A 19,324-nucleotide genomic window follows, 5' to 3' on the forward strand; every position below is an offset into this window, starting at 1 on the left:
GTTCTGCCCTGCTTGAAAACGCTAGGAAAAACGTTGGTATGTGCTGTCTTTAAGGCTGAAAATCTGCAGCATGTGTCGGGGCTGAAATGGCTATCATAAGGGCTGAAATTCACGTGCTGCTCATGGCACAAAAGCTGAAAACTGAAGCTTCTCTGTCTTGGACCAAAAATGCTAGCATGGAAAATCTGCTGGCGATGGGACTTTGCAAAAACGCTAGGCTTGGACTTGCTTGGCAATGATGTCTTGTTGTAGAAAACGCTATGGACTGGGACTTTTATTGGCGATGGTACTTGGAAACGCCAAGTGCTGTTGTTCTAGGGCGATGGTGCTGAGTCTTTCTTGCTTGGAGGGGAGACCACCAAGTTCTTGCTTGAGAAGTTGCCTGTTGAGCTTGGCTCCTGTTGCCTCTTCTGCCATTTAGTGCTAGTCTAGGTTTGCTTATATACAAACTTACTCAATTTGCCCTACCTACTTTCCAACAAAAGTCACTTAAAAATAATAAGTGAAAAATGTCAAAAATAGGAAAAATAGGCTAAATGCATTGGAAAATTCCCCTGAAGGATTCTGATGGGAATGCTTATGATCATGCTGTGTGCAACCAGAGGATATGCATCTACACTAAGTGTCTGGGCATGTACGGTCTACGAATAGACTCGCAAAAGTGCCAGATCACTTCTAATCTAGACTGACTGGACTGGCTGAACCCTGATCATACTGTGCTTGTCCACGGACACATAGGGTTGGATGTGTCGAGAGAGAGAGAGAGAGAGAGAGAGAGAGAGAGAGAGAGAGAGAGAGAGAGAGAGAGAGAGTTTGCTGAACCAACCAACTTCGCAATGAATTAGATGATTATACAAGGGGGCCAGAGGTGCCTTTTTTAGCAATCTGGGGGTTCTTTAGTACCCCTCCTTAGGAAATGGCCGTACCCAGAATCATGTCAAATAAGTACAATAGATACCTAAATGAAAAAATAAATAATGGGATCTCACTAGTCATTCATTTGAGATGCATAAACTTTAACACCCTCTTTGTAGCTCATAGTGGACATATCTAGGAAGACCAAGTCAAAGTAGCTACCATGGATCACCCCAAAGGCCTCAAATTCGATATACCGTGGACTGTAGCTACGACAAAGGAGTGGAGTGGCTTCCCTCTTGTGCAACACACACCGCTCTAGATTCAATCTGCTGATTTGACGTGCACTTCTGGAATAGGCGGAGCTAAATCACAAGCCTCAACGTACAACTCTAGCAACCGAGTAGTATAGGTCTTCCTCCATCCACTTTGTATCAAGAGCCAAATAGTTCTTGAAATTGACCAAATATCGGCAGACCAGCTTACCTTTCACTTTCCTTTCCTTGTGCGCTAGGGCCTGTTTAGGAACGCGAATCTCTTCCATCTCTTCCGCTTTTGGTTGCTGCTCTGGCTCCTTGTCCTTTGGCACTTAACCCTTGAAAGGCCTCAAAAGACTCGCATGAAAAGCATTGTAAATCCTCCAAGTATTTTGGCAACTTCATTTGGAAGGATACACTGTCTATCTTTCTTGAATCTGGAAGGGCCATAGTATCGCATACTAAAAGCCTCTCCTTACCCTTCCTCTACCATAGGCGTGCTTTCGCAAATTGAAGCGCAGCCAATCATTTCTCCTCCAGCTGCAAGTGTATCGATGTTTGTTTGCTGCCTTCTTATGCCGTGCTTGAGACTTTTCCAAAGCCTTCTTCTTCAGAGCCTCAAACTTTTGTCCTTGGTGCACAAAATAGGTGGAATCTTTTTGACACCCTTGACGATCTCAAATGCAACATTCCTCGTAGATGTGTGAACATTGTTGTTGTAAGCAAACTCCACCAATGGCAAATACTTCTCCCACTGAGTCTTATTGTCAGAAATATAGGACTTTAGCAAATCCAAAACCACTGAGTTGGCTATTTCGGATTGTTCATCTGTTTGTGGATGAAACAACGAAGAGAATTTAAACCGCACGCCTTGAAATTATGCGAGAAGAACAATTCAGCCAAGCGACTGGTCTTCACCATCTTCTTCATTGGTACAAAGTGAGCCTTCTTGCTGGGTCTACCAATTACGATCCAAATACCATCATGCCCTCATGAGTTCTGTGAAGATCAAAGAAAAAATCCATTGCTATAATTTCCCAAGGTCGATCCAGAAATAGGTAAAGACTGTAGGAGTCCGACCACTTTGTGCCTGTCAAATTTGACCTTGTGACAGACGAAGCATTGTGCATAAACTCGTCCACATTTTTGAGCTGAGGCCAATAAAAATACCCTTCAAGGTTGCCTCGATGCCCTTGTGCCCAACGAAAGGAGGATTGTGGCACTTTGTCAACACCTTCTGCCTCAATCCACGTGTCAACACACATGAATTTTTGCATCAGATGACCTTTCTTGAGAGAATATCCTGCAACTGTCACCTTGTTCTATACCCTATCAAAGATGTTTGCAAAATATGTATCTGTAGCTTATTGCTCGAGCATCTTCTCAAAATTTTGATGATGCACTGCCATGATAGCAGATATTCTGTGGCTTGCGTGACAACGCATTGGCCACTAAATTCTTCTTTCTTGTGAGATAAGCAATCTGGAAATGGAACTATGACATTATGTTAGCCCATCTGATTTGCTTTTTTGAAAGGTGTTTCTAGGACAAGAAATGCTTCAAATTGTGATGATCCGTAAGCAACGTAAAATTTGCTTCAAGCAAGTAATGCCTCCATTGGAGGTGAATAACTGCTAACATCTCTTAGGTCTAGAAAATATTTTACTCATAAGCTATAGCATGGCCCTCCTGCATGAAGACCACTCCCAGACTGCTATCACAAGCATCATAACAATCCTCAAAAGGCTTCTGCGAATCCGACAAAATCACAAAAGGACCAATGGTCAGCTTTTGCTTGAGTTTCTCAAACTGTGCAATTTGTGAAGGGCCCGAAGTGAATGGAACACCCTTTTGAGTCAGGGTATGCAAAAGCGAAGCAATCACCGCAAACTGTCGAATGAACTGTTGGTCGTACAAGCACAAACCCAAAAAACTTCAAACATCATTTACATTCTTTAGTTCTGGTCAATCCTGAATAGTAGCAACTGTCGTCGGGTACATCTTTACACCTTTTGTTGAGACGAGGTGCCCCAAAAAGTGTATCTCTAGTAGAAAGAAGTTACTCTTCTTCCCGTCAATGACCAACTTGTGTTTCTGTAGTGCCTCAAAAACCTGTAAGATATGTTTTTTGTGTGCTTCATTCTCGAAGAATACGATGATGCCGTCAAAGAAGGTGCCCACAAACTCCTTATGCTCTCGAAAAAATTTGGTTTATCGTCTTGTTGAATGTTGCAAGAGCATTTGGGAGACCGAATTGTTAGAGTTCAGGCATCTCTTTGGATTCGTCCAGTCGGTCCCAATTTCTCCTAGGGATAGGTGCTAGGGAGTGAAAACTGTGTTGTGGTTGTGCCTGGCCAGTGTGAGATTGTTCTCTCATGTCGGGAGGTGTTTAGCCAGGTTTAGCCTTGGGTTTTGGCTTGGCTCCATGGCCTTGCAAGCTCCTTGCCTTTGGGTATATTCCCCCCGCTTTCCCGAAGACCCTATGGGCGAGTAGACCCCACTTTCCCTATCTCCCCTTGTAATGTGCAATGAAGTGCATGATGGTGTAAGCTCAGGATGAGTGCTCATCAGTGAGTGCTCAAGATTCCTTTTACTCAAGGGAGAGCCTTCCTTGCTTAGAGAGAGAATGTGCAATGACCAAAACAAAGAGTGGGAAATTGAGTGTAAAGTGCATGAAAGTGGTAGAGAGAGAGAGAGAGAGAGAGAGAGAGAGAGAGAGAGAGAGAGAGAGAGAGAGAGAGAAGAGACAACACAAGATGGGGTCCCAAACCCCCCTCCAAGGGCCCCCCTCTCTATTGATAGAGAGGTATTTTCTTTAGATTGCACAATCCGGTACAATGTTTCTATGATGCTGAGATACTTGGGATACTGTGCCAATGACGACGACGACAACGGTTGAGGGCTGAAAATGGATAACGCTAGGTCTGATGTTGGCTGAAAACTGATCACTGGTCTAGGGCTGAATTCTGAGATGCGGCGATGATGACGACGACAGGGACAACGAGGCTATGCAGAAACGTTGGTGGCTGAAATCTGAAAACGCTGGCTGATTTGGCGGCGATAGGCTGATTTCTGGCGAGGATCTGTTGCGGGAAATGGTGGCACACTGCGAGGCTAAGGGCTGGAAGCCGATGCAAAACGCCAAGGCTGATCTCTGATGCAAAAATGCCAAGGCTGATCTCTGATGCAAAAACGCCAAGGGCTGGTCGCTGATGCAAAACGCCAAGGGGTGCTGATCTGCTGAGAGTCTCTTCTGCTCCTCTGCTGGAAATTGAAGGCGCTAGGGTTCCCTTTATACTGCAGAAAGGCTGGGTCGAGCACTGTCTGAAAAACCCCACGATTGGGAAAAAGGCTACTAAATCACTTATTATTAAGTAAGAGGTGGTTCATACGGTCAGCAGGTGGTGCTTCCCATGCGGTGCTATGCTTATGCTGGGTATTGATGCTCATGCTGGGTACTAATGGGTTGCGCAATCAGAGGGTATGCAGCTACTCTTAAGTGCCTGGACATGCACACCTTCATACAGGCTTCATGATCCTTAGATAGACCCAATCAACATCTTGACGATGCTAATTAGCTTGACGTGAATAAGACTCCTGAGCCTTGCTTAGCCGAAGCTTCACACTCTTAGTAATCTCATCCAAAGACTGGCTTTTAGCATTGGCATCAAGCAATTGACTGACAGATCGAGTCAAGAAAGGCTGAAATGGACGGCCAAATGTTGCCTCATACGGAGTTCAATGGCATTGGAATATGAGTCATTCAAAATTTCTTGAACTAAAGGGAGATACTGCTCCCAATGAGACTGTTGAACATGTATATAAGACTTCAAAACATCGAAAGCCAACTCATTGGAATATGAGTCATTCAAAATTGCTTGAACTAAAGGGAGATACTGCTCCCAATGAGACTGTTGATCATGCACATAAGGCTTCGAAACATTGAAAGTCAACTTATTTTGTGCATGACTTTTCTAAAAACATTTTAAAGTTAATAATGTTTTGTTTTATCTAGTTTTGTTTTGTAGCAAATGTAGTGATTTTTTTTTTTCTTTTCTTCTTTTTCTTGTGTCCCTTGCTTTTAAGTTTTATGAGTACTTTATTCCCTCTTATAATTTGTGTGTTTAGGCTATTCTGAACTTAGGAAGGTATATGATTGTAGATCTTAGTTTGACCATCGGATTGTGAATGAAATGCGGACGAAAAATGCAACTTGGTGCCAAAATTTTCAACAAGTGCTTTCTAAAAATGTGACCTGAATTTGACATCCCTATCATATAGTCTGCTCATCGTTTCTTGCCCTTTCTCCTCATCACTTGAGTCAGAAAAGGATGAGCTGTCCGAGCTGTCAGAAGAAGATGAGGACGAACTGGACAATGCTTCAAAGCGTACACACTTCTTTTGTTTTCTTGCTTTCTTAAAAGAGGATTTTCGGCCCAAGTAACCAGGGAAGTCAATTTCCTTGTTACGTTTCTTCAATTTTGACCCAAATAGTTGGTTGACTCGTTTTTCGACAATGTCCTCGAGTTCATCTTCAGTAAACATCCGTGAGACAAGAGGTTTTTTGATTACTGGTTTAATTGGTGACTCAATGGCTTTCTGCCAATGAGTATGCATCGACCGGGTGCCGGGTCAAAAATTTGGCATACTGTGGATCCTTGGCAAATTGAAGCGTCTGTTTTGCGCACTCGTCAACCTGCTGTTGACGTTGCATCTCCATGAGTTGATATTGCGAAGGCCGAGGTGGCCCGTACTCATTCTTTGCTAAGCCGCTTGAATTTTCCGTATTGCCTTCCATTTCCGAGGTGGTAGGAGGAGTCGTTTGATTCTTTCCTAAATCCATGTGTGTCGAGAGAAGAAGGATCCGATTTTCCAATAGAAGAGAAATCGGCCGTGCTCTGATACTATTATAACATACTATTATAACAGACTTGGACACCCCAAGTCTAGAAGCTATCGTGACACGAGAGAAAGATTCACTACAAATACTTCACAACTTTAAATCACAGTTCAATTCGAGACGACACGGCCCGACGTAGTTCCGTGCCCAGAGATATTGGCTCCAAAACCTGGCAATCCTTTCGGTATTTCTTTATTATATTAAATTTTGAGCAAAGTACAACTCCTGTAGGGGTTCTCTGCTCTCAGACTTTGCATCCAGATGCTCTGAAGAGTGAGGCCACTAAGGGTCCTTTTCTTCTTACAAGGGATGCCAAAAGCAGTTAAACTCAAAAGCAAAGTAATCCCAAAAGCATCTTGGTAGCAACTTGGTCAAAAAACTGCAAAAAGCAGTTAGCGCAATTTACCGAAATTCTGTACATTTGTTAAGGCAATTTTCGGGATTGTCCGTACAATCTACCACGTCACCTTATGTGCATGTGGACAAGCTACTTCATGACAAGGGTTCAGTCAACCTAGCTTAGAAAGTGTTCTGGCACCTTTGTGAGTTTGTTCGCAGACCGTGCATGTCCAGACACTTAGAGTAGATGCATATCCTCTGGTTGCACACAGCACGATCATTAGCATTACCATCAGATTCCATCAGGAGCATTTTACAATGCAAAAAACCTATTTTCCCTATTTTAGCCATTTTCACTTATTATTATTAAGTGACTTTTGTTGGGAAAGTGGGTAGGGCAATTTACCCAAGCCAGTATATAAGAAAAGCTAGCGCTAGTGTTTTCTGGCAGAAGAGGCAGGAGACCACAGTCGAAGTGCACCTTCTCAGCAAGACCGGCAAGAAGACTCGGTGTTTTCAGCCATCAAAGGCCAGCCAACATTTTTCATCAGCAACAGAAGGAGCCTAGCATTTTCAGCAGTTACAGACCAACCTGGCGACAACAATTCCATTAGCGTTTTTGCATCAGATACAGATTCAGCCCTAGCGTTTTGGCACCATAATTTCAGCCTAGCATTTTTGCAGATTTCCGGCGTCACAACCTTCTCTGTATCAGCGTTTTCAGTTTTCAGCATCTAGACTCCGTACTGCAAGCTCCGAACCTCGCAGATCTCACCTTCCCGCAGCAGATCCTCGCCGCACAGTCAGATCAGCCAGCGTTTGCAGATTCAGCCGGAAAACGCAGATTTCAGCATCTGCGTTTTCAACACGTCGTCACCGACATAGAGTCAGAATTTAGCAGATAAAAGGTTTGCAGATTTCAGCCATTAGCGTTTTCAAATTTCAGCCCATCTCGTCATCGTTCTCATCGTCATCAACATCGTCGGCAAATCCATTGCATTGTAGAGATTTGTGCAATCAATAGTAGACCGCTCTCGCCATAGAGAGTGGGGCCTTTGTAGGAGGGTTTGATAACATTCTCGTGTCGTATTCTTCATAGTGTTTGCCACTTTGTTTGTGATCACTTGCACTCTCCCACTAAAGGAACGGAAGGCTCTCCCTTCCGTAATTAAAAGGAACCCTTGAGCACAGTTCGGAGCACTCATCTTGAGCAAAGTTCACATCCGCTGCACCTCACATCAGCGCAAAGTACAGGGGTCCCGTACTGCTACCATGTTAGCATCCGTACTGCTAACCACATCATCACTTTGTGACATACTTGTTTTCTTGTTAGTCGCAAAGTAAGCATTAAATTGATGCAACCAAGAGATGCATCCATCTTACCTTCATACTTACTAAACGTCAACTTCTCATTGATTGGATTGTTGGAGTCGTCGCCCCTACTTGTGTTGCGTGATGACTCGCTGGCCTCCTTGAGTGGCTCACCTTTTGTGGAGAGTATCTGTAGGACCAACGCGTGCATGCGTTGGTCCCTCTGTGCCTCTCGCTCTAACTCAATAGCTGCTCGCTTCTCTTCGGTTGCTATGTGTTGATCCTCGTGTGCTTGCTCACGCTCGAGCTCCATAGCTGCCCTTCTTTCTTCAGCCGTTATGCGTTGAGCTTCGCGTGCTTCGTCTCGCTCAAGCTCCATAGCTGCCCTTCTTTCTTCACAGTCTCTATCCATGGTAGCGCGTTGCACCTCTTGTTGTAGCATCATCTCCATCGTTGCGTTGAGCTTCACGTGCTTGCTCTTGCTCAAGCTCCATTGCTGCCCTTCTTTCTTCAGAGTCGCTATCCATGGTGGCGCGTTACGCCTCTTGTTGTAGCATCATCTGCATCATGGACTGGACCAAATTCTCCATAGGGTTTGGTGCTATTCGTGGCGTAGATAGAGATGGGGGAGGATCGGGGAACAATTCTCCTCGTGTAGAGACTTCTGTTTCTCCAACTTCACTCTCATCACCTTCATGCAGAGTATCCATTCCGCTTCGGGTGTGATGATGATGCACTGAGTTCTTGGGTACTTGGGGTTCTTGGGTTCTTGAGGGTCGTGAGGTTCTTGGCTTGCAATCTGCGTTTAAGAAGGCTTTTCTCTTACCCAAGCTCAATTCCTTCTTGTGGGTGCACCCCTTGGCGGCCTTGCGATCACATCATGGTTGTTTTTTCCCACCTCACGTTGATTGGCCTGCTGCTAAGTGCAAGGTCCGCTCTCAATGAGTGGAAAAGAGGAATGAAGGGGAGGTTGGACAAGCCCTTCTTTTCTAGGTTACCTACCAGTCTTCAGAAACACAGATTAGGGATCGACATGCCCAGTGGTCTTGGGTTATGTGCGATCACAACAAGCAAAAAAATTTCTTTTGGTTCTTTGTGATTCTTTCCTTGAGTAATGATACCGAACACTGCCAAACAACTCTGATACCAATGTAATGTGCAGCGGAAGTGAATGATGGTGTAAGCTCAGGATGAGTGCTCAAGGTTCCTTTTACTTAGAGGAAGGGAGAGCCTTCCTTGCTTAGAGAGAGAATGTGCAATGACCAAAACAAAGAGTGGGAAACTGTGAGTGTAAAGAGAGAGAGGAAGAGATGACACTAGATGGTGTCCCAAACCCCCCTCCAAGGGCCCCCCTCTCTATTGCTAGAGAGGTATTTGCTTCATCTTGTACAATGGTTCTATGATGCTGAGATGCTGAGATACTTGGGATATTGTGCTGACGACGACGACGGCTAAGGCTGAAAATGAATAACGCTAGGGCTGATGCTGGCTGAAAAGTGATCGCTGGTCTAGGGCCGAATTCTGAGATGCGGTGACGATGACGACGACGCTATGCAAAAACGCTGGTGGCTGAAATCTGAAAATGCTGGCTGATTTGGCAGCGATAGGCTGATTTTCAGCGAGGATCTTCTGCGGGAAATGGTGGCGCATTGCGAGGCTAAGGGCTGGAAGCCGATGCAAAACGCCAAGGTTGATCGCTGATGTAAAAACGCCAAGGGCTGGTGACTGATGCAAAACGCCAGGGGGTGCTGATCTGCTTAGAGGTTCTGTGCTCTTCTTCTCCTCTGCCAGAAACTGAAGGCCCCTTTATACTCCAGAAAGGCTGGGTCGAGTCGTGTCTGGAAAACCCCATGATTGGAAAAAAGGCTAATAAATCACTTATTATTAAATAAGGGGTGGTTCATACGGTCGGTAGGTGGTGCTTCCCATGCAGTGCTATGCTTATGCTGGGTGCTAATGGGTTGTGCAATCAGAATGTATGCCCGCTACTCTTAAGTGCCTGGACATGCACGGCCTGCGTACAGGCTCACAAGGGTGCCATAACACTTTCTAGGTTGTCCTGAAACCTAAAAATAGAAGTTAGCTTGTCCACATGTACATAAGGTTAGATGTGCACGTGACACCCCTATGTTTGGGGCATTTATATACTGTCGTGGGGGATTGAGGGCTGGGTCGGGTATGTTGAGTTTCGGCCTATATATGTGAGTAGGGTGGGAGCCCTTATGGCATGCAGTACAGCCCCAATCCCTTGGGTGACCCAGAGGGTGAAAGAGGAGGTTTGCGAACCAAGGTTGGGTGAGTTTGGGCGGCTGTGCGTGTGTGCGTAGGCGTTGTGTAGAGAGGTAGAAAGAGGTAGCGCTTACTGTAGGAGAGAGCTACGTAAGTTTAGAAGTCCAAAAACCCAAGTGATGAGGTTGTTGGGACTCTTTTATTAAAATGTGTCATTTGGCCACTTGGACAATGTGAAACCTTTAAAAATAGTCCAAGTGGCCCAAAGGCCAATAAATGAAGTATAATGCCTGTATAGGCCCAAAATGGTGGGCTAAAAATATATAGAAAATATATCTGCGAAGCTCTCAAGCAGAGCTACGCGCTGGAAACGGTCCGAAGGAGATTGGGAATGACCTCTGTGTCAAAGGTGCAGTGGAAAAGGGTGATTCGGGTGATGAACTTGTCTGCAACCGCGAGCAAACCACCTCTCCGTGACGGGCAGCCAATAGAGCTTGGATCTATTGCGATGGATCTCCTTGTCGTCAAGCTCCTAGCACGTACCGCCCATCGAATGGGCATGGGAACTCGCCGCACACGATGCAACACCGAGAGGATTTGTACACCGCAAGAGAGAGAGAGAGAGAGAGAGAGAGAGAGAGAGAGAGAGAGAGAGAGAGAGAGAGAGAGAGAGAGAGAGCAATGGAAAAAATCCATTCGGGTGATGAACTTGTCTGCAACCGCGAGCAAACCACCTCTCCGTGACGGGCAGCCAATAGAGCAGCCAATAGAGCTTGGATCTATTGCGATGGATCTCCTCGTCGTCAAGCTCCTAGCACGTACCGCCCATCGAATGGGCATGTGAACTCGCCGCACACGATGCAACACCGAGAGGATTTGTACACCGCAAGAGAGAGAGAGAGAGAGAGAGAGAGAGAGAGAGAGAGAGAGAGAGAGAGAGAGAGAGAGAGAGAGAGAGAGAGAGAGAGAGAGAGAGAGAGAGAGAGAGAGAGAGAGAGAGAGAGAGAGAGAGAGATGCCTATCTACAGCAGTTTTGGTCAGCCATCTGGGATTTACATGTGGCTCGTCGTATTTCTTTTTTCATGTGGATGATTGCACATGCAGGACTTCCAGTTGGGACTTGGCTCGCTTCTATGGGTCATGATCCGTTATGTACTCGCTGTCCTTTGCGACTTCGTGAGTCACCTGCACACTGTCTTTGGTCATGCTCGTCTTCTCATGTAGTGTGGCTAGTAGTTTTCTCTTTATTTAGCAGAGCTGGTGTTCAGCATGGATTTCTCACTTGGGGATCTGTCTCCTGGTTGATGCCGATGCCCGGACCGCATCTTTTCTACGAGGGCTCAGACACAGATCCAGCTCTTATGCTTACCTTGACTGGTTATCGGCGAGGGACTTTGGCTATGTTACCACAGATTGCTTGGCAGGGGGATCCTCAAACGCGTGATGAAATCTTCTCAGTTATCACTAGCATTGCACTATGGAATGTTTGGAGAGCTCGTTGTCTTCACATTCTCAGTGCGGCTCCACAGCTCCTTCCGGATACCCTCACTGCCATTTGGCTGGACATCATTCACACCCTCCTTTGGCAGTGGGATTCTTCCTCAGGTACATCTAGAGCAGCTGAGACTCGTCGATTTGACTTCCTTCGGCGTTGGGCTCGAACTCCACTCTTCTTCACACTTACAGGTGGACAGATTACATGGCATTATGCACCTCCTCAGTGGTTTCTCCTCCACTCATCATATAGACCACCATGAGATTGTACTAGTAGAGTTGTCACTATAGTGGCTATCACCCTTACATTCAGCTTGTACACCCCACGTGATAGGCTTTTTTGGCATCCGCTGGGGATTATATTGTACTCAGTAATATACAGCCCTGATGTTTCCAAAAAAGAGAGAGAGAGAGAGAGAGAGAGAGAGAGAGAGAGAGAGAGAGAGAGAGAGAGAGAGAGAGAGAGAGAGAGAGAATGAAATGAAATGAAATGTTCTATTAACGTCTTCAAAAGGCCAAAAGGACCTAGGAGACCACTAAGTTACAACCTGATGTATCTGATACAGAGAGAGAGTGGCCCAAACTCTAGATATCCGCATTGAATAACACGCCAAAAGTACAAAGGGCCCCGAGGCTGCCTATATAGGCAAACTCCCAATTTGCCCTACCTTAGCCGAAACCCCATGACCCTAGTAAAATGACCTTAAATGCCAATAAATATGTAAACTCACTGAAAGTGACGTGGGATATATATTTAGTAGCAGAACTGTTGAAGACTTGAGACTGTGACCCTGGGAAATCCTAGGAATGGGGGTTCCGGCTCATGCCAGCCTACCGGGTGAGCAACTCAGTGAAGTGCATTGCCGTGAACAGGTACGTATACCTCAAGTACGGCTGGGCACAGCCACAAAACAGCCCTCACTCCCTAATCTTCTCTTGGAGATACTAAAGCCACCTTCGGACAGGAATCTGAACTCTAACACCCCCTCTCAGCTCGTGGACGGAAAACGAGTTAAAGGGAGCTGGGATGAGAGGATAATGTCGCCTGTGGAAGAGGTTTGGTGAAGATGTCAGCAGGGTTATCTGAAGTGGGGATGTACTCTAGTCGTATAGAGCCATCCTTGGTCTTCTCACGAACAAAATGGTACTGTATCTCTATATGCTTGGTCCGGCATGGAACACCGGGTTCCTCGCAATGGCTATACAACTTTAGTTGTATGAGTACATAACGGTCGTTTGTTGCGGAAAGCCCATCTCCAAAAGTAGCCTCCAAATCCACACTTACTCACATGTAGCACTGCAAACAACACGATACTCTACCTTTGTGGATGACAAGGCAACTGTTGGCTGTTTCTTGCTGCTCCATGAAACTGCTCCTATGCCAAAAGAAAAGGTATAACCTGTAGTCGGCCGTCGTCCATTTGGATCTCCACCCCAATCCGAATCACTTCTTCTTCGTAGAATGATCTGGGAGTTTGTAGCTCTAGTTGCATAGTATATGCCTAATGACTTGGTTGCCTTCAAATACCGTAGGGTCCAAAGAGCTTGCTCCAAATGTAACTTGACGGGTTTTTGAATGAAAGAATTGAGAAGACCCACCAGGAAACTGACATCAAATTGGGTGTTGAGTACCGAAATGAGAGAACCAACCAGTTTCTGATATTGTGTAGCATCCGCTACAATGGGGAGATCAAATTGTGACAACTTCTGATTGGGATCCATGGGAGTTGAGATAGGTTTGCACTCGGTCATACCAAATGCTTTCAAGCATAGCATGAACTTTTCTTGTTTTTTAGAATCGAATGAAAAAGCTTCCATATGCCTCTTGACTTACAAGCACACACTCTTTGCCCATTTTCTTATACCTGTTTTGGCCCTGTATTCAAACTGCTGATGAAGTGTCTGGTGTATGTGCAGGTTTGAAGATGCCTTATCACGTCAACAACAACTTGTTAAGCTATTGAAGAAAACAGGCCCCCAGACTGAAATTGGACTGGAGGATGCTGAGAAAAGGCTGGAAGAATTATTGCAGGAAGTGGATAAAAGCCAACAAAGTCGTGACAAACAAAATTAGGTTGTAGAATAGGATGATCTAAGTAGAGGCTAGAGTGAAATTGTGAGAAGAATTTTTACAATCGGGAACTTTGGAGGTTTGCAAACACCAACATTTTGCAAGGTCGTTTGATATATCGAATCCCAGGCCATGTTGCCTATATTTTCACCTCTTGTAATGGAACATCAGCCCACATCAAGTTTGTAATCTTCCAACAAAATTGCCGTGATGGCAGACGGAACATTTTAAGTTGTTGTATATAAGCACACAAGGCACATAGCCCTGGCACATGGAGGTATTGGTTGTAGGAAATGTCTTGACAACAATGTGTTGTAAAATGGCAGTGTTACCTCATAAAGACGCAGATCTTGTACCTTTTGCATCACTTTAAGTTGCTATTTGTAGTTACTCTTTTCTTTTCTAAAATGTTGACTGACTAGTTGGGACATGCCCTTCATGACAGGTTTTTGAAGTTTGTTTGAAGTTCAGTTCCTTTAGCAAGTCATGGTGGAGAAGTGCTTTTTTTTTTTTTGCTCCAGTGTCTCTCTGCTCTTTGTGGTGTGGATGAAGGATTCAGTTATATGATGTCCTTGTGGTTTTGCCACTCCTTAGTTAGGAAAGTTCAGCAGGTCGTTGTCTTCCTTATAGTACTGCATTGCTTGGTGCTGGAGAGATTTCCAGAAAGATTCTAATGTGGATCTTTGACTCTTGATTTATGCCGGTTTTTCATGTGGATTTTCGACTCTTGGTTTTCCATCTCTAGCCCATTGACATGTGTCTTTCCTCTTGTTTTGATCCTTGGGTTTTCTCCCTCATCTTGGTTTCCCCTGAAGATCTTGAGGGGTTTTTCACCTATGCTTGTATATGTAATTTGGCTTTGGTTGTGTTTTGTTATTCCTTTATGTACAAGCCTAACATTGTGTGTGTGTGTGTGTGTGTGTGTGTGTGTGTGAGAGAGAGAGAGAGAGAGAGAGAGAGAGAGAGAGAGAGAGAGAAGAGAAGAAGAAGAAGAAGAAGATTGTTTCAACGTCGTAGGAAACTATCCCAAGAGACCTTAAAGATCTATCCCTGACGAGGAGAGTTGAACTCAAGACTTGTTATTCAAGAGGGAAATGGCATAACCAATCTACCACACTTGGGGGGGGGGGGGGGGGGGGGGGGGGGGGGGGGGGAGAGAGAGAGAGAGAGAGAGAGAGAGAGAGAGAGTGTTGGAAGAAGGATTGCTTCCAATTGAATATGAATGTTATTGCCTTATCTTTTTTGAGAGTTGTTTGTAGCCTTGACAATTTTTGCATCAAATTAATATCACATGAAAAGTGGACAAGGATGAATTTCTCAGGCAAGTGAATAAGTTTTGAGAGCTTACATATCTAGTAGTATTGATTCGTTAGTCAAGTGACTGCACAAATTGCATGTGAATTATGGTGTACGCCTAAGCTAGTGCAAGTTTTTTTCTCGGCTTGGCTTTCAATTAGATTGATGCCACCCAAAAAGCTTTGTTTAATGTAATATAAATCATCTAGCGCAAGCATTAAAGAGGTTTCATGGTTCACATCTATCCCACAAAAGCCACTCTTCATAGAAATTGCAAGGACACCTTCACAATTTGATCAATTTGCAAGATTATCAATTTAATAAGGAAAATCTTTTATAGCTTTTGTTGTCCTTCCACGTCCATTGGCTCCTCATATCACATGTTATATGTATTTCTTCTCTTGGTGCTCAATCCTTGCAAAACTTATCAATAGATTATCTTAAGCAGTGCAAAACTTCTTTTCCTATTGTCCTCTAGAGTGTCTGCACTGTTTGGATATCCCCCTGATGAGTTTCTCAAGAGAGTAAATGAGGGTTGTCAAGGTTTGGATGATCTTTTCATAGGGAAAACGATTTAGAAAGGGCACAACCTCGAGGGATGAGGTGGCCAAAAATGGGATTTTGATATATTGTGGTGTACACAAGAATGGAACCAAACTAGATTCTCCTTCTTGAGAGAAGGTACCTCTACTTATATTACGAAGTGTTGGGTACAAGGGGCTTGTCCGGCCAAGCACTCTTTACACCTGACATGAGTCTTTCATGAGGAGATCAGTCAACATCTAGAAAGATGGGGATAGATGCTTTTGAATCTCCACAAGTCTTGTACGAGAAGATGGAGTGATCACGCAAAAGTTTCTTTTGTTTCAAACCCTTTTGCAAGAGCAAGTAGGATGCCACCTTTGTGATACACGCGGTAGCAAATGGCGTGGCTATCCCTTGAGTGCATGAAATATTCCAACTCTCTGCTACACATGCTAGCACAAGAAGGGGTCGCTCTCAGAGTGCATGCAAGATGCTCTCTCTCAAGAGAAAAGGTCAAAGGATAATTTTTACTTTTTTGTCTAGGTACGAGGGTGACCCATCTCAAGGCTCACAATGTTGCCAATTTTGCACAGATTTGCTATTCGAAATAGAGTTCCAAGAATGCATGCAAAGTTGGATAAGATGAAGCAGAATCTTAAGGGCACACAATAGAGAAAGCAATGTTTTTGAGTGTGCTAATATAAAGATAATTCTACCCCTAGAATGATGGGCATATGCATGAGTTGAGAGAAAAAACCCTCCTAGCAAGGGCCATAATGATAATGCACTTCAATGTGCTTTATGCGAGCATGGTAACGCTAGGTTCCTTGATACTGGCATACCACAAAAACAAAAATAAAATATTCAGTCTGATTGACAACAAAAATAGTGGTGGCAGACTACTATCCAACACCCAAGCCAGTCATAAGTTGACTGAGCCAAAGGCACTCAATTGTATATATGAAAGATACTCTGTACTTTTTTCACAACTAGAAGTGGCCACTATTCTTGCTCATCCAAGATATATATGAGCTACCAAGCATGAAACAAAAACTAGTAGTGAACACTTGTGTGTCATGGTAATCAACCAAAACTGAGTTTAAAAAAGCATGTAAATCTAGTGGCAACTACCCCCGCCCGCCGCTCGCCTGCCCACCCACCCACCCACTCGAGGAAAAAACCCAAGATGTGTTGGGCAATTCAATCAGGAAAAGGGGAAGATATACTTAACTGCCTTGCAATGCTTGGTACCACAACTATGTACAAATCTACTCAGCTATGAGACTACATACTAAACATTTGGGCCTCGTCATGCATTTAGAAATCAGGCAACCAATAGCATGCTGATAGAGAGTGATGTAAAGTAATAGTACCATGAAAAAATGATTCACACCTATCTCTTAGAAGTAGCAATAGGTTTGCACTCCTCATATCCAAATCCACTCATTAGTGTCTCAATGTATTTTGTATGACACAAAGAAATATCTCCATCACATGGCTTGAATTGTATGTGCACACACTAATGTAAAAGCCCCAACTTTGAGGTTTTAAGAGAGGCATTCAAATCAGTCCTAATATTAGCAAAATATCCCTCATCGTTCAATTTGGTGTCAACCCATGGGAACACTCCCTTTTGGAGCATGCAGATGAACTCCAATCATTTTTAGAAGTTTTGTATGGCTAAAAGATCTTTTATACTATAAAGCTTTTCACAATACACTATAGAGAATATAGTGTGTTTTTTTTGTGAGTCTCTCTCTCTCTCTCTCTGTCTCTCTCTCTCTCTCTCTCTCTCTCTCTCTCGTTCAATCTCTGTTGCACACTTCCTCCCTCGACATGGCTTATGCCGGCCACCATCCACCCTAGCCAACACCAACAACTGGTAATAGAGCTGTAGGGACGTGTTTTGAGAGGCAGCTGCAAGCGCAAACAATGCGTTTCAAAACGTTGTCGCTCACACGCTTGGTGGTTGCAGGTGGGCAGGTGGAGTTGTTGACAACCTAGCCAACACCAACAATTGGTATTAGAGCTGTAGGGACGCGTTTTGAGAGGCAACTGCAGGCGCAAACAATGCATTTCAAAACGTTGTCGCTCACACGCTTGGTGGTTGCAGGTGGGCAAGTGGAGTTGTTGACAACGAACCGTTTTGAAACACTAGCATCACAGGTAGCCATTGGACCCATCAACGAATAGCTTTTCAAAACGTTGCTATGGTGGCCAGTTTTGTAGGGGACCATTTTGTGAGCATTTTGAAATGCTACTGCAGAAAGTAGGAGGTTCTTGCTAGTTGCTAGCATACTGAAATTCCTAGTAGTCGACAACAAAACTTGGAAATTTTTATAGCATCTCAAAAGGCTCTCTTGCAAGAAGGCAAGCACAACAATTTTACGGTAAGGTAGGTGGGGTGCTGGTGTAGGCATTGCTTGGCCATGAAGGGAGGGAAAGGGAACGAGAGAGAGAGAGAGAGAGAGAGAGAGAGAGAGAGAGAGAGAGAGAGAGAGAGAGAGAGAGAGAGAGTAGGTTGATCGACCAAACCAAAAAACCCATGCTATTTTTATTGATGAACCTTCTACAATATATATATGTTAAAAATAACCACTAATTGAGTTCTCTAACTAAAGATGTTTCCATGGGCTAGACCCACTAATTGAGTTCTCTAATTGAAGATGTTTCCACGGGCTAGACCCAACCATAAGGGCTTGAAAACCCAACATTCAAGCTGAATTGTAAGCCTCATGGTAGCGTTGGTCACTATAAGGCTAAACTCATTGCAAAAGGTTCTGTTCAAGAGAAAGGCGTTGACTTTGATGAGACCTTTTGCCTCCCACTTGTTATATACCTACCATTTGCAACATTTGTGCATTGGAGATTAAGGCCACGTTTTGGAGTTAGGTCTTTGAGCGAGCTCAACAGAGCGAGCTTTGGAGCGAGTTTTTTTTTTTTTTTTTGGAGGACCTCCCTCCCTTCGTCCTCTTGCTGCCCATGTGCTTCCTTCTCTTCCCTTGCTCCTTCTCGTCAGCTTCCTCCTCCACCTCCTCTCTCTATCTACTCCTCTAGCCGCCCTCCCTCCTCCAACAATCGCCCTTCTTCCTCAATATTCTCCTCTTCTTTCTCTCTCTCTTTCCCTATCACTATATAACCTCTCTCTCTCTCTCTCTCTCTCTCTCTCTCTCTCTCTCTCTCGCTCCCCCCCCCCACATTTTCCTCTCTCGGTCTCCCTATCTCTCTCTCTCTCTATACTTACGATAACAGGATTTTCTGTACCACATCCTACCTCTGGCTTGGACTAACACTAGCTCAACCCCTGAACTGATTCATTATGTGAGTGGATAGCCGTATCTCATCTTCTCTCTCTGTTTATCTTTCTTTACTTTCCTTTTCTTTGACTGTTATATAACTGTGCTCTTAAAACTATCGGATAATGACCCCATGGCCCGACTGGGCTTCCCTCTCCCTCTTTCAAAGCTTGGGAATAATTACAGTATCCTCATGGTGATTTGGGTCGTATAGGTGATTGTTTATTATCATATGGTAACTTTTTACCGTGGGAACAGGGTTTGGCCACAATGTGGTTGGAAAAATAATGGGATTTTTTTTGGGCACCTGCTTTATCTGGGTCGTGTACTATTTGACGGAAGGGTCATAAAGCTCACTTGATGGCACAGCGCAACGTGACAGGGAATTGTGCCTCTCTGCGGATATTGCGAACTCCGCTTTGCTGATTTTGGGTGCATGCGACTAACATCGCCCTTGCGCGGTGGGTGGGCATTCAAATGCACGGCCAGGCTCCATGTGCTCATAAGGGGGCTCCACGGCCGAGAGGGGGAGTCTGCAAAGCCTGTCAATACCTTATAAAGGTGAGCATAATGCTCACTTAGCTTCCATTAAGCATATGGTATTCTATCCTTTCATGTTTTTGCATACACTGAGTGGGTAAGGGTGTGAGAAATTTCACCTTGTCTTTTGCAATCCTGTTGCACACACTATACTATGGGTGAGAAGATTCATCCCTGCAAGTCTTTTGGTGATGGCTCCCAACAAAAAATC

General features: G+C 44.5%; 1 protein-coding gene across 2 annotated transcripts in view; it reads left to right on the forward strand.

The window, feature by feature from the left end:
* LOC147455592 (protein KINESIN LIGHT CHAIN-RELATED 1-like) overlaps window positions 1–13,846 on the forward strand; it is a 60,079-nt gene extending 46,233 nt beyond the window's left edge. The window contains exon 3 of one of the 2 annotated variants that reach the window (XR_015188385.1): window positions 13,303–13,440. Coding sequence is in view for 1 of the 2 variants with exons in the window: in XM_086514337.1 (XP_086370463.1) it covers window positions 13,303–13,459 (157 nt within the window). In the remaining variant the exon portion in view is untranslated. Of the gene's footprint in view, window positions 1–13,302 lie in introns of both variants that reach the window. The other variant, XM_086514337.1, reaches the window with a different exon arrangement.
* The last annotated feature ends 5,478 nt before the right edge of the window (window positions 13,847–19,324 follow it).

This window comes from Adiantum capillus-veneris, chromosome 6 (assembly GCF_014529385.1).
Source record: "Adiantum capillus-veneris isolate H3 chromosome 6, ASM1452938v2, whole genome shotgun sequence".
Taxonomy (NCBI): domain Eukaryota; kingdom Viridiplantae; phylum Streptophyta; class Polypodiopsida; order Polypodiales; family Pteridaceae; genus Adiantum; species Adiantum capillus-veneris.